At 35.4% G+C, this 23,159-nt stretch overlaps 1 protein-coding gene across 2 annotated transcripts in view; it reads right to left on the reverse strand.

The window, feature by feature from the left end:
• Positions 1–1,815: 1,815 nt before the first annotated feature.
• The window catches only part of LOC145252616 (ADP-ribosylation factor-binding protein GGA1-like), a 139,745-nt gene continuing 118,401 nt past the window's right edge, over positions 1,816–23,159 (reverse strand). For both annotated transcript variants that reach the window (XM_080112332.1, XM_080112331.1), the window contains 4 exons: positions 16,351–16,640; positions 12,766–12,929; positions 8,845–8,955; positions 1,816–2,083 (listed from right to left, as the gene is read on the reverse strand). In XM_080112332.1, the coding sequence (XP_079968458.1) occupies positions 1,991–2,083; positions 8,845–8,955; positions 12,766–12,929; positions 16,351–16,640 (658 nt within the window). In that variant the 3' untranslated portion in view covers positions 1,816–1,990. The remainder of the gene's footprint in view (positions 2,084–8,844; positions 8,956–12,765; positions 12,930–16,350; positions 16,641–23,159) is intronic.

Genomic DNA, 23,159 nt, shown 5'->3' on the forward strand with positions numbered 1-23,159 from the left:
TAATAGGGGGAGGTGCTGCGATCTCGCTGGGTATTCTGACCATTTCTTTTTGTTTTGTTTACTTTTGGTTTCCACTTGTCAAAATCCAAAGAAACCAATACTTCTTTTATTCTGCAACAGAGGAACCGAATAATATTTTTTTTTTTTTTTTTTTTTTTTTAATTGTGAGTGTCTGTATGGGAAGGAGGGGAAGCATTGATCCCCCCTCCTCCCCCTGTCATTGACTTCACCTTGTCATGGACAAAAATGGCAGAGTGAACAAGAGGAGGGTGGAGTGGCCAGAGTCAATAAGGCCTGATAGTGATGACTGTGATGCGAGTGACCGGAAGAGAGGGAGGGGAGGGAAAAAGGTGCTGCAGTCATTTGAATTTAAGGCAGGTGCGGAGTTTTGTTATCTGGTGGTGAAAGGAGATCTGGGGAACAGAAAAGGAAAGGCAAAGAAGCAGCAGTTACGTGGAATTTAGTTTGTTTGTTTTATTCTTACTTTGTCATTTTAATTTTTTTAGAGACGTGAAGAGAAAAGAGGAAAAGGACAAAGGCGAGAGGAACAAAAAGAGAAAAAGGAGACAAGAGGAGGGGGTGGGGGGAGGAGGAGGAGACAGGAAGAGTGGAAGGAGGAGACAGGAAGAAGGGAAGAAGAATTAAACAGAAAGAGGGGAAGAAGGAAGACACAAAAAGGAAAGGAAGAGAAGACAGGAAGAGGGGGAGGAGAAATACAGAGGAAGAAGGGAAGGTGGAAAAGACAAAAAGAGAGGAAGAAGGTGAAGACAGGAAGAGGGGAAGGAGGGGAGGGAAGGAGAAGGGAACAGGTAGAGGGGAACGAGGAGGAGAAAACAGGAAGTGGAAGAAGGGGAGGAGGGAAAGGAGGAGAAGACATATACAGGAAAAGAGGAAAAGGAGAAGACAGGAAGAGGAAAAAAAGGGGGAGACAGGAAGAGGAAAAAAGGGGGAGACAGGAAGAGGAAAAAAAGGGGGAGACAGGAAGAGGAAAAAAGGGGGAGACAGGAAGAGGAAAAAAGGGGGAGACAGGAAGAGGAAAAAAGGTAGAGACAGGAAGAGGAAAAAAGGTAGAGACAGGAAGAGGAAAAAAGGGGGAGACAGGAAGAGGGAAAGAGGGGGGAGACTGGAAGAGGGAAAGAGGGGGGAGACTGGAAGAGGGAAAGAGGGGGGGAGACTGGAAGAGGGAAAGACGGGGGAGACTGGAAAAGGGAAAGTCGGGGGAGACTGGAAAAGGGAAAGTCGGGGGAGACTGGAAAAGGGAAAGTCGGGGGAGACAGAGGAGAAACAAGAGGGAGAGGAGGAGAAACAAGGGGGAGAGGAGGAGAAACAAGGGGGAGAGGAGGAGAAACAAGGGGGAGAGGAGGAGAAACAAGGGGGAGAGGAGGAGAAACAAGGGGGAGAGGAGGAGAAACAAGGGGGAGAGGAGGAGAAACAAGGGGGAGAGGAGGAGAAACAAGGGGGAGGAGAAACAAGGGGAGAAAGAGAAGAAGGAGACAGGAAGATAATAAGGAGGGAACGAAAATAAGAGAATGGGGACACAAGAGGAACAGGAGACAGAAAATGAAGGCAGTTTTGAGCAGGGGGCGGGGGCTGAACTAAACAAGCCAGAAGAATTTTCAGGTAATTACGCGAAGATTGTGACGGGTCAAGGTTGTCTGATATATGTACATATTGAAACATTTTTGCACCAATTTAAAATAAAACTTAGAATGTTATGGCAAGGACACAATAGTGATGATGATAGTCGATGAGAAGAACTGGTGCTTTCTGGTATATCAAGGGGAGAAAGGAGAGAAAGAGAAGTCTAGTGGTGAAGTTGTTGGCGGACACTCTACTTTATGAGCGAGAGGGAACTGAGGCCACACATCATCATCATCATCATCATCACCCTCTTCAATTGGTTCTTTCCATCAGATCCCACCCAAATACATCCGGAAAATTCTAAATGTCCATTTCACGATTGAAGTCATACAGCAATTTGTAGTGCCAATCAATTTGTGGCGAAGTCATCTATTTCACCAACATCAGAGACCGTATCGGAGTTCTTGACATATGTGATTTTGAATTTTAATCGGATTTTTTCCTGTTGAATAAACAGAAAGAAAAGTTTATTAGCATCAGATGTCAACAGCAACACATGCATCATCACATAAAAACACACAAGTTTTTTGAAAATCATTAATCATTAATTAATCTCATTTCAGAGATTTGGAAATGTTAAATACTAACAGTGAGATCCAATGTTGTTCAAGATTGAATGAAGATCAACTAATGTTCCACTTCAAATACTTTTATTATGATTCAAATCAGCAAAACCGCTCATTTTTCAATCAAATAAACACTCGTCTAGCTGAAACCACTGTCAAAACTTTTCCCCACTCTTTATCTGTGCCAAAACCAAAACGTAGATTCCATGTACAAAGTTTCTTTCTAAGACGTGCACGCCTGTGGAACTCTGTTCCGTTTGCCTGTTTCCCACCAGACTACAACCTGGATGTCTTCAAGTCCAACATAAACAAATTCCTGATGAACCGCCCCCTTAAGACAATTTATCAAATCTTCAATACCAACGTACTGTACACGCAATAACCCTTATTCCCGAGTGGCTTCTGGGCCTTGATAAGTGGTGACTATCTTGTAAAAAAAAGAAGAAAAAAAAATCAAATTGATTGATTGCCGGCTCTCGTCCGGAACTAGCCATGGTGCAACCAGATGAAACTTTACATGCCTCCTCGCAGTGACAATCTACAATATATTATAGTCTACATTGCACTGTAGAGAACCTACTGTTGATTTTATAAAATTATGTGAAGATATTAACTTTAGTTAAAATCTGACTTTTTTTTTTTTTTCTTTAATCAAACTTTTTCGCTTATTGATACTTGTTGGTGCGGTACAATCAAGAATTTCCCTTTTGCGGGGAGCTGGGCCTTCTACATTAATAAACCTTATAGCTAACTTGTGCCTGACTGTGCTCGTGGAGAGGCGAAAAAGAAAGGTATTATTATCAGGATTGGTTGGTTGTTTGGTTGCTTTTATTTTACGGCATATCAACCTTTTTCAGGTTATTTAATGCCGAATCTAGTTATTTTGAGGAAGGATTTTTAATGGAGTATATATTTTTTAAGTCAGATTCTATTTAACCCATAGTTGGGACCCTAACAGGTACTACTAATCCGGGTCAGAGTGGACCTGGGAGCAATGGCAATTAAAGGGTGGCTCCACACTCCCTAAGGCCCGCAAAGTGGGGCCTCACCATCGGATATAGTTTTAAGTTATTATCAGGAAGTCGGAGTTGGAGGAGTCAGAGGTTTTAGTCGGAGTCAGATTTCTAGGAGTCAGTCGGAATTTTTTTATCCGACTCCTTCAGTCCAATAAATTTATTTTTATAGATGGTTTTTCGGTTTGGTTTTACAAGTTGCACAATTTAGCAGTTTTTGCATAGTTTTGCTTTTATTTCTGGAGATATATCATATTTTTTACTGTAATGCTTCTAGTTCAATATATTTTGGTCCATCAGATCCCTGCAAATCCTGTCTGGACAGGTGTTTTCATTTCGGTTGTGATGTCACACAGGATCAATGAAAATTCTGTCTTTTAGCGAGATCACTGTGGATTACATCAGATAACAATCGGATTGTAATCCGAAAGTTATCCAGTTCCTGAATCAAATGGAATTTTGCAGTTGGATTAGTCAGGGATTGATCTGGAATTACAATTTTATCCAAGAAAGATGGGCGTAAATCAATAAGAAGCAACCCATGCTACTATAGTCCTTTATAACTTTTTCTTGTTTTTCTTTGATCCTCTTTCCATAAAAGCAGTATTATCTTTTAAAAAATTTCTTCTCTGTATAATATGTCTTTACATCCCTTCTGATGATGAAAAGCGTTTGGCTTCGAAATGCCATGGCCTAAAGAGGTTTCCCTATCCCTAAATATTGTATTCCTTTTTGAACTGATAGTATAATAAAATTTCATTGTAAATTTTTTTAACCCTGTGTTAGCTGATAATTTAAAGCTGGTTGAGTGTATATGTGAGTATGTTTAGCATACAAGTAAATGTAAACGTAAAAAATAATATGCATGAAAAGTATTTATAAAATGTTGAATAGGTATGGGAGGCTGGTATATGAATCTGCAGAATAGATTTTCACATAGGGGTCAAGGAGTTGAAGATATCAAAGGAGTTGGAGTCGGCAACCTAAGAATTCTAGGAATCGGAGTCAGACTTTTACCATCCAACTCCACAACACTGGTTATTACTGAAAAAAAAACAACATGACGACTTCAGTAACTGTTGTCAGTTAGGTATGATTTGAGCCAAAAATGACAGTTGTTTATAATATACAACCAAATGTAAATGATCAGACCCTAGAATTCAAAAGTTCGAACCTAAAAGGCCTATAAAAGGTAAATAATGTTCAAGTGTCATGTATATTTCTCTCTCTCTCTCTCTCTCTCTCTCTCAATGAAAAAAGAGAGGAGAATTGAATTATAAATATTTTTTTTAAACAGTCGAAGCTTGGATCTTGTGCAAGGCAGATGTCTGCATGCTAGCAATGCATTTGCTAGTTTTGCACTGGTCGACAACGGACGGTCGAGAATGAGTTTCGACGTTAAACGCTTCCTTTAATTGTTTAAAAATAAAATAATTTAATTTTCATTAAAAAAAAAAAAAAAAAAAGATGTCTTGTTTGCTTATTCTATGCAGCGTTCAATTTCAGCCCAATGGTTCTTGTTATCAACAATGATGATAAAACCCTGACATTAAGACGAGACTCATGCCAGCCAGTTATAGTCGATGCCATATTGACTCATTGATGTTTCTATCGTTTGATATCGATTGATATTGTTTATTTCCCTGGGGAGCTGGTTGCCATTCCCACGACGTTTCCCAACCAAGTAACTCTCCTGGGTAAAAGAAAATTATCATATTGGAGGTATTCCGATATAAAACCTATCTAAAAACACTCCCAGCCACATGAATTATACTTGTGCGAAATTTCAAAAATAATTGGTGTAGCCATTTCAGAGTGCATATGGAATGAACTCACACACAAAAACACACATAGACAAAGTGCCTTATATATATATATATATATATATACATATATATATATATATATATATATATATATATACACTCAGTATAACTCCTATAATTTGAACATCAGCTTCGTTCAAATGAGAGGATGCTGTTCAAGTTTTGTGATAAAAAAATGTGCTGCAGTTAACTTTAATTTTCTAAGAATTAAGAAATAATAAATTAAATTCATTACTATATGATACTTCAAGTATATATTAAGTTGAGTTTATGATATATTGCAAGTAAGAATTGTTAAATATTATTACCAGGAACAAAAACATTGAAAATAAATTAAAACTACTCTTACTTGTTAGGTATTTATTACCTAAGTTATCATCTACAGAAATCATACATTTATGTAAAATACAGTTTTTTTATTTATTCATTGAATGAGTCTCATTGCAGTTTCTATTTTCATCGATTGAGTTCTCGGGTGCTCCCATTGTATTCAGTAAGCGATCACGAAAATCTACAATTTCTTGGTTCTGTAGCTTCTTTATGATTATATCTCTTCGGAGTGACAATGCTTGCAAAACATAGTTGTCACTAAAGTAAAGACTTTTTTCTAGAAATTTTATAACCGTCTCCATAGACTTTTCTGCATCATCCCATGATATTGCTTCATCAGAGTGTTCTTGGTTATTTACATTAAGGTCAAGAGAATGGGAACTGTCGTTATTTTCATCACCATTACTGCCTTCAGGATATTGATCAGTAGTTTCCTCATCTTGTTGCACCCACATTTCAACATCATTTGCATTAAGTGATTTAAGAATAGCATGGTTGGTCGGTAACCGTTTGGTTTCAAGAATTTTTTCTAGACCAGATGTATTCTCTGATTCTTTCAGTTCAGAAATTACCCCATGCTTTTGTTAATGTGCTTGCTCGAACTTGATTCCATGCACTTGTGAGAGAAAATATGGCATCTTTGATACTAAATGGCGCTGAAAATCACTTATACTCACAGTACTATTTATCATATTCATCATGAAATCATTTCTGTAGAAACATTTTAAGTTCCAAATAATCCCTTGGTTGGATGAGAGAAGGCACATTATATGGTAAGTAGCACACAAAAATATTCCCGCAAGATGACACTAGTTCTGACTCAGGAGGATGTGCTCTACAATTGTCCAACAGAAGCAAGCACTTTGAATCAGGTTTACCTAATTCAAGAAAACGCCTCTGGACAACTGGCACAAATTCTTGCAAAAACCATTTTTTAAACAACTGTTGATTCATCCATCCATTTCGTGAAGAATAATAGGATACTGGCAAAGGTGAAACTCCTTTCAATGCTCGGGGACACTTTGATTTGCCGATGACAAGAAGCTTAAGTTTATGAGTTCCAGAAGCATTAGCGCATACCATCACTGTTAGTCTTTCTTTATTTAATTTGAATCCTTTTATTTTCTTCTCCTTGGATCCGGCTAATGTTTTTGTAGGTAAGCACTTCCAATTTACGCTACTTTCAAACAATAATCCATAAACCATAATCGGCAATTATCGTCTTGAATTTGTCACAATAATTTGATGCTGCGTGTGTATCAGCAGACCGTTGTTCACCTGACATTGTTAATTGTCTTATACCATGTCTACTCTTAAAGCTCCTAAGCCAGTCTTCACTGAATTTCATATCTTCTGCGATATTCAACTCTTCCTTAAGAAATTTTGCTTTAGCAATTAACATGGGCCCAGACATTGCTACATCTTCATTCCGTTTTAACCACGCATGCAATATTCGATCGAATTCAACTTGCTTTGGTCTGCGAAGAGTCCTTCTTTTGACATGTCTTTTATTTGAAGAGAAAGGAGCAGCCTTCAATATTTTCTCCAAAAGAAATTTTGATGTAAAACATTGTACTTCTTCCAATTTTATAATCTCTCAATATAACACTAATTTCAACTCCAGCATCTAATTTTTCTATAGTTTGACATTTTTCGAGTAAAGTCAGTGTCGCTTGTTTTCTTTTAGAGTTGCAAGCCATTGTTATGGGTTGTTTTACACTATTTTAAATATAAATAAAATGAACTCATTTTTTCCCATCGGATTTTGACCTTAATAGGATTAAAAATCAAGATATTTCATGCAAATATAATATGCACAAACGGCAGAACAATATCTGAGGTGTGTTATAGGCTTATTATTTCTCAAATTCCTCGATAATCTTAGATTTCTATACTTTTTCTGCTGAGAAGTCACGGCCAAAATCGGTTAAGATCAATGGAAGTGGTAAAATATTTTCTCTCTAATAAATTCCTCCTCCCCCTGCCACCACTTAACACCGTTTGGGGATCGTTCACAAGGAACAGTTGAGAAGAGAACACCGGTTTGGCTTCGTAGTTCTTTCATGTGAAGTTATTTAAAATCACTAAACTAAGCTGCAGTGCTCTGTGGCGTAGTGGTTAGCGTGCTGGACAATTCACATTATATTTTCACGTTCGCGCCGACCTACCGTAGTCGTTTTTTTTTTTTTTTTCCTAAACAACTGGAATGGACTTTTCTTGGTGGCCGAACTGTTAACGTTGCAGATGTTTTTTTTTGTTTTTTTTTTCACACTTTATTTTCCTACTTTTACTCATGACTCCGGGTTTGATCCTTCCTACTTACCTACCATAACATTTTTTAACCCCCCCCCCCCGTCCCGGAAACAAACACTTGGGCAACGCCGGGTACCCCCGCTAGTTTTAAATATAACAATCTGAGAAAAAAATTTACAGTTAGTGTAAATTAATTATCTATAGCTAATCTACATTAATTACATAGTACCAGTATTAACATTTCTATGCAATATCTGACTAAACCATGTAAACAGTTTTACTGCAACTCCGCATCAAATATGCTAATACAATTTCAATGACGAGATAGTTCAAGTTTAGAGAAAGTTCAGGTTTAGAAGAAGTCCAAATGAGAGGAGGTCCAAATGAGAGGAGATCCAAATTAAAGGAGTTTTACTGTGTGTATGTATATATATATATATATATATATACACACACACACACACAATATTTCTTTCAACACTATATATACATATTCAAAAGGCGTACTAGCGGTTTCATTGCTTTGAATCAACCATAAGAGGTTGGATTGAGTCAGCGCAAATTCATCAGCGACTTTGAAAAAGTGAAACAATGCAAAGTAAACAAACAGAGAAAAAAATGTTAAACGAGCGTTTTAACTCAGAGTTTCAAATTTTAAAACAGAACTTAGTAACCGACGGCAATAGATTCTGATTATGGAAGGAAGAAGTCACTCTAGTTGGAGACCAATTATGGTGCACTGAGAGGAAGCTTCACATATCTCCCCACAGTGAGTTAGTCCACAATATATTGTAGTCTACATTGCATAATAGAGAACCTACTGTGGATTTTATCAAATATTTTATATATAATGGCTTGAATGAAAGTTTAAAATGTGCTCTAAACAGAAACATTCATTTTGAATGCACCCATTCTATCAAAGAACCTACTGTTGATTTTATATGTCGGGCCTTTCGGCTTGTGTGATAATAAAAGCTTCTCAAATACACTTGTGATGTTAGGTTGTTAATTGCTTAAAAATGATTTTCTTTATAAAAATAAAGCTACTTGATCATTTTATATGATTTTTGGAATATGATATTTTTGTTTTGTCATCATACAGATGTTTTATTTTTGTTTTTTAATATAGGAGCAATTCTAGACAAGAAAACTGGTTAAAGCATTGAAAAAATGAGGGGTAGGGAGTAAAAAGAGAAAGAATGGTGTGCAACTGACTTTTTGAGGATTTGCTATTAACATAACTTGTGTGATGGCCGCTGGTGGTAGAATCGGATTGTAAGTGGGCAAATCCGTGGCCGAAGGCGGCTGCAGTTTCACTTTCATCACCTGTAAATAAAAGGAAAGAAGGGGAGATAACTCATGCATTCTTTTGAAAACTCTTGAAATATCAAAGAACTTGCAAGCGTAACGTTGTACACCCTTTTTTACGGTGTTGTTACATTTTAATGTACCCAATATGTTGTACACTTTCGTAAGGAAACAAAAGGAAAAAAAACTTAACTCACTTTCTTATTTTTAACAAAAGCCCTTATATCTGGTATTTCCAACAATTTTTCTAAATGTTTAAATCGTTCATTTTTCCCTCTCCAGCTGCAAGTAACTTTTCGCCCCTGCTGTGATGTCACCCACGCCTCGAACACATGCTTCTCTCGTCACTTCTCCGAACACCACTGCTTCTCTGGCCACACGTATTTTTATCTCTGCTCTCTGCTGTAACATCACTTTGTGCAGCCAACTAGGTCATTTGCATATCTTTAGGCGGCTGCTGCTACTGCGGCTGCTCCCAGCATCAGTGGCTTCGTTACATAAACATTCTCTTTTATTTCACATCACAGATTTTAAGCAAATGGTTTAGAGGGCTGCAAGAATTTTTCAAAGACAATCAGATTCACAAGAACATTGTAAGCTTCAGATATACATTGAGATTAAATTGGCATGTTGTACCTCTCCATTTTCCTTTTGTTTTCAAAACTCATTGCATAAACACAGGTCATAAATATTTCTTCAAATAATTCAAATTCAAATAAAATATTCCTTTTAGGATAATTTTCCGAAATGCAGTTAAATTTACATCTGCAGATAAAAACCCGAATAGAGACATGTTGTAAATTCATAAACAGATAATAAAATACAGACATAAGTTTTTGAAGAGGTGTTACCTATGTAACAATGCACCAAGGCAATTTCATGTTTGTACGTATTTCTTTAAAAGATGAAATTGCCTGATCGCTGAAGATGTAATGTGAAAAAAAATTTTTTTTTTTTTTTAATTCCCTGTTCAGTTCTTGTGTTGAACATGAAATTCAAACTAAAATACACTTTCTTGGCGTTCAGGCTAGGATCAAAGTGCAGCATCTGTTCTGTTGAAAGATAGTACAATAATATTGTGGTGTCTGCGCTTGTGTTGGATGTCCATAAAATGGAAATATATCAAATTTCCACAAGGATTTTGGAGATAGACCCTCCCACATAACTAGATATGTTCTGAAACTACATTAAACAAGGTATAGCTAGAGGAGTATCTTTCTGTTTGAACAAAGGTGGTACAATAATATCGTTTGTTCTGAATGTCAACGGAAATATTTTTAAGCACAGCAGCAATGTACGATAGATGAAGGATACAACTGTGGAATATCCACAGGTCTCATTAGTAATTATTATTATAATTATTATTTTATTATTATTATTATTATTATAATTATTTTATTATAATTATTATTTTTATTATTATTATTATAATTATTTTTATTATAATTATTATCATTTTTATTTTTATTATTATCATTAGCAAATGTATGCTCCTTCCAGTTGGATAGTTTTGCTAGCTTGAGAACATGTACTAACTACACTATTCGCTCCTCTTCCAAAAGAGGAGGTGATGCCTGGGAAAATGGTATCATAACAAAGCAGATATAACACTACCAACTCCAAAGTAGGAAGAAATGCTTGGGAGGAGATGATATCATAACCACAGAACAAATACTAAACTACTCATCCATCCCAAAAAGAAGGAGGTAATGCCTAGAAAATGGTACCATGACAACTGAACAGACACTACATTACTGGCCCTCCAACATTAAATTGCACATTAACAGATAGTACAATAGTTTGAAATAGTGTAGTTTCAGCTTCAGGCAGACAGATATCAAATCTCCATCTTTTGTAGATTATTAATAGTCTGTTAAAATTCCACAGTTTAATTAAAAGAAATAAGTTTCAAGTTATCATTTCATCCAGAGATAAAAGCCAACGTAATCTAAATTTATTCAGTATGGCATCGGTTCATTTTTCAAGCGCAAATATTTCAACTCATTCTTTTTATGGCTGTCAACATGTGTACACTCCCTCTCTGTGTAAAGTGATATAAAACACTCTTCCTCAGTCTTTCCCCACATATAAACCAGAGATGACAGTAGAGAGAGAGAGAGAGAGAGAGTAACTTTTTTCTTAACAATTTCAATCAGTTACTGAGAAAGACACCAAGTGCACATGTGAAAGGAAGAAGATAGGAAAGTATTATTTGATGAAACAAAAGTCATATAACTCGCCTACCCCCATCATAAATTGTTGAAAATATTAGCCTCCATAGCAAAACGAACATTTTCAGTTAATTGTTAGAAGAGAGAAAAGGAAAGCAAGGTGGCGCAAGACAGAAAACAGAAGAGAGAAAAACAGGAAAAGAGAAAGAAAGATAAAGTGAACAAGAAGGAGGAGAAAATAAAAAAAATATTGCCAAATGACAAAATCAAGGAGGTAAGGCTTTAGCAATTTGATAGAAATCAACTGATTTTTATTAGGGAAAAAAAAAATTTAACAAAAAGAAAAAAAAATTCACATCTGTTTTCTGAATTTAAAAAAAAAAAAAAAAAAACGATGTCCCATTCCTGATAATCATGTGAACTTCTTTCTTTCCACCTTTCCCGAAAGAACGGACAAAATAGGTATCTACAGCAAAAATTAGGAAAAAATATCAAGTAGAATTTTAAATAAAAATAAAAATCAGCTTCATCGTATTCTGATCCAGTATTTAAAAGGGCAAAAATCCTGTGAAGCAAGGGGAGATAAATCAGTCTGTCATTTAACTAAGTAATAATAAATGGCATAATCACATTGACACATTGGTTCCTGTTAGATCACCAAAGTTAAGCAGCGTTGAGCGTAGTCAGTACTAAAATGAGTGACAATTTGGGAATTTAAAATTCTACTCCATTTTTCCTATTTTTGCATGATACTATTTTTGCATGATACATAAGTATATCAAAGAGGTTTTATTTGGAAGGCGATTTTCACTTGTGCTCAATACTAAAATACCTAAAATTGTATTAAGTTATTTCTAAAATTATTTTACTTGTTCCTTATTCAGAATCAACATACAGCATAATCACATCGACGAGCCTGGCCTGTATCAGATGGGTGACTATTTAGGAATAGCAGACACTGTATCTGCTCTCCGTTTATCTCAGCATTGTTTCCAGTCATCCTGAATTTCTACTTTTTTTTTACATTTTACATAGCCTTGAACCCCTAAGGGGCATAGGCCATCTACAACTTTGTAGATGCTTTTGTAGCGACTGAGTTCTTTTTATGGGGTGAGGGTACTGGCCCCACGCCCAACCTTCCCAGAAGATACATACAGTGCCTAGCCTTCCCAAATGGTCACCCATCTGGTACTGGCCAGGCTCAACGTTGCTTAACTTCGGTGATCTAGCGAGAACCGATGTGTCAACATGATTGTGCCGTACTGAATTTCTACTTGCCACTGGAATAAAACAGCGTCAACTCAGGAGAGGTGTGGTTGGAGATTGTTCAACTTTTGCCACAAAAAATTTTGTACGCAAACATCACAGCATCATCAACAACAGACGAATAGAGTTGTACTTTTTATACATGTGACTGAGGACTGCTTATGAATTTCATACTGCTTATGAATTTTGTATTCCTTATGAATTTCATAGTCCTATGAAATTTCCTTTAGAGAGATCCAGTTAAGCCTACCTTAGGGTTAGTACTGCAATTACATTTCGTTTTTTCAAACAAAACCAAATCTAACTCACCTCTTTTGTCCAAGGAATTGTTTAGTAATTGTAACGCATCCTGTTAATAGAATTGTCTCTGTAAGAGATACATATTGCTTACCTTTGGAACAGCTGCTTGAAAGAGAAAACTTTTAACTGGAAACAGATTTGTACTCATTACTGACACAACCATTACGAGGACATCAGGTCGCGGTTTGTTCTTGGCAAAATGAAAGATTATCTTCAGCCCTTCTTTGTCGTATGCATTTAGCGATGGTAAAGTGCCTGCAAAAAAAAAAAAATTTTTCTTTTACAAAAATATAAATTTAATCAAATAATTCTATTAATGGAATTCTTCAGAGTACTACTGTTCTCATCTTGAGTATTCCTACCCATTCGCCTCCCCATGAGGGCAAACTTAGACAAAAGGTGGCTTTTTAATGTTCAGGAAAATCCAGCTCCCCAAAAGGATGCACTTTGGATTAGAACAAAAATTAAAATTGCCTCAGTTTGAAAGGAATTATCCTTCACTGATCACGGACAGAATAAAAAAAGCGATACTACACATTGTTCCTAGCCAAGGAAATTTGATACAATCTTGTGTTATTTGAGAAAGGCGGCACTATAAACAGTGTGAACTGCTGAGGCAGGCCAAGAAAGACAAAGAACTCAGGTCATCAATCAGAAGGAGTCATCTTGCATCATGACAACACAAGGCCTTACACAGCATCTGAAACAGTGCAGACCATAAGCTAGGAAATGTTCCTTCATCCTCTTTACAGCCCAGACTTTTTTTCATCGGACCTTCACCTGTTTGGTCACTTGAAAATGTTCACGAGAGACACAAATTTTGAAAGTGACAATGACGTCAAAAATGTTGGGAGTGACTGACTGAGAGATAAATCTAAAGATATTTACGCTAAGGGAATATGGAAGCTTGTACACAGATGGGAAAAGTGTGTGACATTGTTGGGAAATTACGTTGAAAATAACCATCATATTTCTGATGGAACAGATTTAAGTTTGTACCATGTATTCAAAAAGCTATTTAAGTCAACAATACGGTGGAAAAAAAATTTCACTCAACTTTTATAGATAAGATAATCTAATAGATGGGTAATTGAACTAATTTGTTATTTTATTGTATAACTAGCGGGGGGTACCCGTCATTGCCCGGGTGTTTGGAGATGTGTATGTAGGAAGTGGGGAGCTGTTTTAATATTATAAAAAAAAAAACATGTTATAAAAAATTAGAAAAACCAAAAAAGCAATGTAATGTTTTCTTTGTTGTCGCTGTTAACCAATTTGAATGTCGTCTGATTCCAATATCGATAGCATAGTAGTAATTGTGCTAATGAAATTCTCAGAAATGCAATGTATAGAAATAAATAATGAATAAGTAACTAATCCGAAAATAGGAAGTGTGCTCCCCCCCCCCAGTATCACAAATGAAATCAGTGCAAATATAATTAGAAGTATAAAGACAGTAAATAAAATATTAAAGCAACTAATCAGTGCAAGATTTGAAGAACACTGGCGGTTGACTGTTAAAGTTTCTTGTAAAAACTGGAATCCAATGTTAGTTCATTTCGTTTAAGTAATCCTTCGAATCGCAACCCCTCACCCCCCTACAAAAAGAGAAAAAATATAAAGTGAGGAAAAAAAGAAAAAATTTATAAAATGGCACAAGTAACCCACGGAATAACTGGAATGTAAAGTCGCGTTTCACCCGACGGAAAAATGCCAATCCATATTTTTTTAAGCAACTAAGAACTCAAACCAGTGTTCCTCGTATATTCCCCTGTGGACATATCCATAGTGGTGTTAAGTGGTCGCGGGCGGAGTATGAATCAAATAGAAAAGATTTTACAACTTCCATTGATTCTAACCAATTGTGGCAGTGAACTCTCACTGGAAAAACTATAGAAATGTACAAATATCAAGGGACTGTAACTATAGCACACTTCAGATCCTGTGCTGAAGTGTGGGGACATTACATTTGAATGTCGTGATTTTTAATCCTATTAAGGTCAAACTCACATGGGAAAAAATAAGTTCATTTTATTTATATAGAGAAAAACAAAAATGTCTTTTTTTTTCTTTACTCTTAAACAAAGCATATTGCCACTTGGACAGTAATTTGAGATTGTGTCTATGTCTAAAAGTGGACTGTTAGGGAACTGAGCAGTGATATGTTTGTTCACATTACATTTAAACTTCTACATGTTAGTACAGTCGGGGAAACAAGGAGTGAATTCCAAAGTTTAGCACTCTGAAGGAAGAAACTATTAGAGTAGAAGGTTTTCCAGTATCTACAGACCTCAATAGAGAAGTGGTGGGATTTTAGTGCTTGTCAGGTTAGTTGAGAGTAATCATGTCGAGGGGGGGGCACAAGTGCTAGCAGTTCATCAGAGCACATTCCATTAAAATACTTGTGACATTGTAGCGATGGGACAGAGGTTGGCGTTTAGATGACAGTGCAGGACCTATTAGATTTGACTCTTTTTTTGGACCACGCCTAAGAGTGAGAGACCAGTGATACGAGGTGACTTCAATAAGTTTCCAAACTTTTTTTGTATGGGCACTTTTATTGATAGTACACACATGAAACTCTAGTCCTCTTTGAAGTAATCTCTTCTGGCTGCAAAGCATTTGTTGTACCATTCCAACAACTTCTGGAAGGCCTCATGAAAGTCTTATTGTGTGAGCATGTCAAGGACCCTCATCACAGACTCATCTCCTCAACAGCCTTTAAGATTTTCTTTGAGCTTAGAGAATAACAAAAAAGTCACAGCGAGCAAGATCTGAGCGACGAGATCTGAATGAATCAGCTCAACCATCTCCCTGTTGTCATGTCTTTCTGATTTTCTCTGAGCACCCTCGGGAAGAACTTCGTGCAAATCTTTAAAATCTTCAGTTTCTCGCGAATAATTGTGTACAGTTCCCACACTAACATCAAACCATGCACTTATTGTCTCTATAGACACACGACACTCCTTATCCATGCAATTCTTTATTTGGCCAATCGACACTAGTTTTCTAACTTCCTTATTCCTCTCACGCCTCTCATCATCCCTCATAGACACCCTGCCTTCCTTGAATCTCTTTTACCACTCAAGAACTGATGCGCAATTCATGCAAGATGGTCCAAAAGCAGTCTGAAGTATTCCACACATTTCTGTGGCATTATTTCCAAGTTTAAAAACACAATTTTATTGCATATTGTTCTTCTTGATTGTCCTCAAATCTAGATCGCAGTTTTCAAATTCACCAGCTGTGACAATCAGGCTTTAGTAGGGTGTATTCCAATTCCTGCTGTAGCTGTTCATAAAAGTTGGTCAGTCATCTCATAAGATGTCTAGCAATAACATACTGAATTTTCAAGATTCTATGACAATTTTAAATGCATGTACAAAAAAAGTCTGGAAACTTATTAGAGGCACCTCATAGATGCACCAGCCCAAATGTAGCAACAATATTCTATGCATGAGTGAATTATGGCTTTGATGCTCTCTCGTGTGACTAATTTTCTGGGATGGTAGAGGGTGCCCACCTTCTTTGCAGCAGCTTTAGCAATGTCCTCAATGTATTTGTTCCAATTCATGTTGCCTGTGAATGTTAGGCCGAGGACTGGCTTGAAATCTGGTGAGTCACGAAGCTGATGTCCAAAAATAAAAAGGAATATATGTGCCATTCTTCATCTTACCTGGTTCAACAGTATCCAAAGGTACAAAGACATCAGAGAGTGAAATCAGTTCCTTAGGCAGGATGGTTGGGGAATCGGAGCCAATGCTGAGCGTGTCGGCACAGGACTCTTGGGAGGTTGGCATCAGAGGCGTCGGACTCAAAGACAAAATACTTCCAACAGAACCAACAGTGGTGGGGGCAGTGGTTCCATTGAAGAGATCGGTGAACGTGCTGTCAGCAGTGATCGTAGAAGTGGCCGAGGTGGTTTGCGTGCTACTGACCACTGGCGGCGGCGGACTTGATGAAGACCTGTAACAGACCAATTAATGATATACCATCTTTTGTTGGATATATTTTGCATGGAAAATAAAATTTAAGAAAATTGCAAGAATACTTTTACAGAAATATTTTTATTCATCTATATATAAAAAAACAACTCTTTTTTGGCACAGAAAATTACAAATCAACTCCAACAAATTAGATAACAAAATGCAAACAGAGATGTTTACAAAGGGTATTTTTTTACGAGTCTGCGATATTTGTTCTTTGGGAAATCAGTGGGTTCTTCATCAAAATTCAACCCAATTCAATATAGAAAAATATTTATAATGTATGTACCCGTTACAGAACAAAAATATCATATTCCAAAAATCATATAAATTGATCAAGTAGGGTTTTTTTTTTTTCACTAATAAAAATGAAATTTTATGAGGAAGAGAGCACGGTGTCTCATTCTACCATCTTTAATAAATAAAGGGAAACAAATTAATTCGAACCACCAAGATCAAAATCAACTTCTTAATGACCACGATTTACTATTAAAATCACTAAAAATCGTTAAAAAATGATTTTCTATATAAGAAAAAACTATTGGATCAATTTACATGATTCTTGGAATATGACATTTTCATTTCGTGCATCATAAAAAATTTTCTGTATTTTTGTTTTATTTGATTAGGTTGAATACCGGACAACAACCAATCAGCATAATTAAATCTTTTAACTAAAAAACAAGAAATTGATTACAAAATACAATATACCAGCTCAATACTTTTAAGAAAATGGCCAGAAAGTAACAATAAATTTTGAAGAATACAGATGATCAGAAAGCAACAATGATAAAATCATTAAAAAAAAAAAAAAAAAAAAAATGAATGGATCAACTAAGATGACATCTATTCTACAAAATCACAAAGAGATAAATAAGCTTATTTCCGGTTTTAAATGGAACTGTTGTCATTAATAATAATTGAAATAAATGAAATATAAATTAAAGTGAAAATAAATGAAATAAATTCACTTTAAATAATATTTCTAAATAGAACAAGTAAAATGATTCCATTTCAACAAAAAATGAATAAAAATCGAGCTAATTTATTAAAACAGATTTTATTTAATGTAATATGCAAATACGGGTAGTCATTGAATCTAGATTTATTTTGAATACATAGAAATCATGCTGATATAAAAGTGTAAAGAAGTCCATTTTCAGTACGAAAATTAATTTGTGAAACAGTGTACCTTTTTATACATATTAATTAAACTGTGAAAAAACAAACAGACAGAAATACAACTTTATTATAATACAATATTCAAGCAAGCAAGGACGTCTGGACAGTCCACAGTTTTATAATTATTAATATTGACAACACTAACATTACAGTTTCAGTATACTGAGAAAATCTAAAGTGAAAAAAACACAATTATATTTATTATTCAATCATTTTTTTTTTCTTTTGATAAATTATCCTTCTAATAACTATCATATAAAGTAAATCTTTAAAAGTAATTTTTGCGCACATAATATTGTACTTACAAAAGATTTTTGATAATGAAATAAAAAAATAAAAAATAGAAACTATCAGGTAAAATTAAAGAATGTGTAGAAAATAAGCTTTGAAGAGAGAATGGTGGATGTGAGCAATTTTCTGACACAGTAGAGGGAGCCTACCTTTTTTTTGCAGCAGCCTTGTTAATGTTCTCAATATATTTGTTCCAGTTCATTTTAAAACTGTATTACTTATTATAAGTCAAAATTTGATGTAGAGCAATCCATTTCTCCATTAAATCTTTTGCATCTACTTTTAATAGTTTTTGAACGAAGGTACGAATTTGGTGGGCACACCTTCCAAATGATAAATTTATTTTGATAAGTAGTTCTGAAAAGCATTTTATCTATATTGTATTAGTAGGCCGCCTGGCATTGCCCGATTGTAAAATATGCTTATTTATTATTATTTATATATATATATATATATATAAATATATATATATAACGGGATCCCAGACGATGCCAGGTATTCTGTTGAGCTAGATGAAGATGGAAGAGGATGAGGTATGGTTAGGGGGGGGGGGGCATGCTGACACTTGGCCAAGGAAAAACAGATGTTTATGAGATTTCTGTCCACCAGAGAGGAAATAATATCTTTTTCAATGTAAAGAAAATATAAAATCTGATAATAGGATCCGTTGGAACAAGAGATTGTTTTTCTAGTTGCATTTGGTAAAAATGAATTTTAACTACTAATTGAGTGAGACAGGTACAATGACTTTGGTTCAAAATGTCTGCTTTGGTGTCTGGGAGATGTTGTCATTTGGGTCCACCTGTTGTATTTAACTACCAGGCCACCAAGCCAGTGATAAGTTAGTTGGACAGATAAATAAATAAATTGAACCTAGGGAGAGATATGGTCATGAAAGAGGAAGAAGAGGGTCACAAGAAAAGAGAAAATGCAAAGAATAAAATAAGGGGATAGAGAAAGGAGTTCACGAGAGAAGAAAAAGAATAAGATAATGGGATAGAGAAAAAAAAGAGGTTCAGAGGAAAAAAAAAGAAAAGTAATCTTCAATATGACAGAGGGGGGAAGAGGCCAGTTTTATAAAAATGATTATCTTTTTAGAGTCTTTTTACTGGCTGGTATCAAGGCGTCCACATCGCTCTCACTCTGCCGGGGATGGGGGGGGGGTTGCTCATAAGAGCTAAGTTGAAAGCTCTTGTTCTTAGCTGGGAAATTAATTAAAGAAATTTAAGTTATACAACCTGCATCATGAAGCTCAGATCAAAGAACTCGACTTTAAACAAGTGTAAAATGATTTATGAATAATTATTTTGTTTGGTTTTTACGAAAATGAACCAGAGTTTTTCTTTGTTTCTCGATTGCCGGCCTGAATGAAGATGCAGTTTATTTCAGGTATGCCTTGACGCCAGATGATGAAAGAGATAGACTGGATCCAGCACGAAGCAAGAGTGACGGCCGAAATCGACAATGTTGCCACACGGACTTAGGGTCATGCACATTTCGCGTGCCCTGAGCAGCAGAAAGATATTTTCCAGTGACCAGTGAGAGTCTGATCACCCTTGAGGGGCCCACCACTAGACAAGTAAGAATGTAGCCCTGCTGGGTTGCATCTATGGTCCTGCGAGCCGGGAGCGATGAACACGGCCAGAAGTACATCACAAGTATGCTCCTGTGAACCAGGTTAGTGACGGATGCTGCCCATCCCTCGGACAAGAGAGGGCGTTAGGGTTATATATAATATAAATACATAACTTTCTGCCCTCATTTCTTAGCCTATGAACCACACCCATATGCTTATATATATATATATATATATACACTAATGGGGGTACCCGGCATTGTCCGGGTTTTTAGAGGCGTGTGTGGTTGGGGGGGGGGGGGTAAAATGAAAACAAAGTGAAGTAATAACCCCGTTTAAATATTATAAAAACAAACAATGTTTAAAAAGTTTGAAGGGGGAGGGGCCGAACTCGAATCACTGAGGCAAAAGCGAAAATAAAAAAAAACTTTTTTTTAAATTCATGAATTAACTAAAAACTGAATTAGGTCAAATATCAATTCTGCAGTGAAGTTTGTTTTGATTTAGTTTCAGTAGTTCTGCATCACACTCGAATTTTAAATGAATTCTTTTGTTTTCTCGAATTCTAAATGAACTTATTTGTTTTAATTTAAATGTAATGCAAGTGAAATCACGATATCGTTGCGTTGTAATAATAAATATTAAAGAATGAATTGTTTGTGTAAAAGTAAATGTTGAGTTGAAAGCACTAATAAATGAAGGTCATAGTTAGATTTCACAGTTAGAGTCGTTAAAACCGGAAGTAAAAACCAGTTAGTCCCGTCGGTTGCGTCTAACACTAACTAAAAAAAGAAAAAAGAAAACAATAATAATAATCGCGTTTTCGCATCATTTTTTAAATTTTTCTTTATTTTTATTTTATTACTAGTGAGGGGTACCCGGCGTTGCCTGGGTGTTTTTCGGAGTGTGTGGTTGGGCGGGGATGGGGGTGTTAATGAAAACCTAAGAATAAGCGAAGTAAAAAAAAGCAGAAAAACGAACGTTAAAAAACTCTGCTTAACGTTGCCCGAGTGTTTGTAGGTGTGTGTGTGGTTGTTAATGAAAAGCTAAGTAAAAAAAGAAAACAGAAAAATGAACCCGGGCGGTGGGGGGTAATCAAAACATCGAAAAAAAACACAAAAAGAAACTAACGTAAGGGAAACGAATGATGTTAAATGTGAAAAAAACAAAAAAGAAAACAGAAAAACTAAAAACAAAAAAAAAAAAATCATGTGAAAAATGGCTTAAATAAGCCTGTTTCGATATTAAAATTTTTAAAATCGGTGGGTACCTGGGTGGTTTTGGATGTGTGTGGTCGGTCGGGAGTGTTAATGAAAACCTAAGAATAAGCGAAGTAAAAAAAAAAAAACAGAAAAACGAACGTTTACGTGAAAAATGGCTTAAATAACACTGGTTCAGTATTTAAATTTAAAAAATCGAAAAAAAGAAAAAACATCTCACACCACGATTTGAACCCAAAACATTTAGATAATGAACCAACGCCCTAACCAACTGAGCTAACACGACGTACATGAAATTTAGTCAGTTCTTCAACTATTTAAACTAAATCACGTCATGACATCATCTGACGCATGCGTAGAACCGGTCGTCGTCATGAGAGGACGGTTTTTGTTGTTTTTTTTTGTTTTTAATCCTATTAAGGTCAAAGTCAGAGGTGAAAAAAATGAGTTCATATATATATATATATATATATATATATATATATATATATATTCACCTGTCATCCTTTTTTTAAAATATGGAATCGCAAATAAACATAGATGCCCTGAAAGTCCACACAGTTTTATATATATATAAAACTATCAGGTTGATAAGAAAGTTCTTGCAGCTTTTAACTTTTAAATTCAGATGAACATCTCAGCTCAAAAGTTTATCAATCGAAATAAGCACAATTAGAATCAACACACTTTTGCCAACACAAAACAAGTGTATTTATGCCAGTAACGTAAAAATCTTGCGTTCTGGAACAAAAAAGTCGCTAAAGACATTTTTGATATCGTTTAAGTTTTTGAATCATTTCTCACGCAGAAAGTTATTGAGATGCTTGAAAAAGTGGTAGTCGGTAGAATAGAGGTCTGGAGAGTAAAGCGGATGAGGCAGAGTTTTATAGCCCAATTCATTCGACTTCTCCAGGGTTGGCTTAGCAACGTGCGGTTGATCATTGTCAACATCCAATGGCCGACCACTACGTTCATAATCTACAAGACTCCTACAAGACTTCTCGCCGCCACAAAATTTCTTAAACCACCATTGCACTGTGCATTCAGTAGTGGTTCCTGCACCAAACAGTTTGTTGATATTGCAAGCTGTTTCAATAGCTTTTCAGTCTAACTTAAATTGAAATGAGGAAATTGTGCAAATATGCTTTTTTTCCATTTTGTATTCAACATTCTGAAAAGAAGACATAATTGTTTTAAAATGATTGTAATCTAAACAATTGGATAGAGCGTAAAATGCTCTTTAAAATGATATATAAACTAAATTTATTATAACAAAAACTTATTTGAAATCAGAATTAAAAATTTCACAAGAACTTTCTGCTCAACCTTATACATACATATCCTGTTTCAATATCAATTCTTTTTTTGTCTGATGAGGTGTTATCCCTAAATTGGGATTCCACTGAAGCATGTATGCACATATGTAACCAATAATGTTTGTATAATAAACAAACTATATACCAGCTCTCTCCTGCATTGAGCACTCTTTGTTAATCACGTGATTTACATCTAGGAAACTAATCAATACAACCATTAAATATACATATATATATATATATAGTGTTATAATGGAATAATTCCAGGAGGAAATCCGGGTATGAGAGCTCAATGTGGTAAACAGAGCAATAACATAAAAATATAACACGGAAATTACATAATTGTCGATGCAATAATTTATTTCAACCTTATGGTATTTTCAAGCATCTAAACTAGACAATTACATTTTTGATACTGAAATAAAGAAAGAAAAAGAATCGGGCCCCGACCGTCAAAAACCAGAGGGGGTGGTAGTAGCAATCCACTATTGCTACTACCACTCCCTCTGGTTTTTGATTTTTTATTTCAACCTTATGGTATTTTCAAGCATCTAAACTAGACAATTACATTTTTGATACTGAAATAAAGAAAGAAAAAGAATCGGGCCCCGACCGTCAAAAACCAGAGGGAGTGGTAGTAGCAATAGTGGATTGATACTACCACCCCCTCTGGTCTTTGACGGTCAGGGCCCGATTCTTTTTCTTTCTTTATTTCAGTATCAAAAATGTAATTGTCTAGTTTAGATGCTTGAAAATACCATAAGGTTGAAATAAATTATTGCATCGACAATTATGTAATTTCCGTGTTATATTTTTATATTTTTTATATATATATATATATATATATATATATATATATATATATATATATATATATATATAGAGAGAGAGAGAGAGAGAGAGAGAGGGAGGAA

This window comes from Euprymna scolopes, chromosome 29, assembly GCF_053919585.1.
Source record: "Euprymna scolopes isolate OS-2025 chromosome 29, ASM5391958v1, whole genome shotgun sequence".
In the NCBI taxonomy this organism is placed as follows: domain Eukaryota; kingdom Metazoa; phylum Mollusca; class Cephalopoda; order Sepiida; family Sepiolidae; genus Euprymna; species Euprymna scolopes.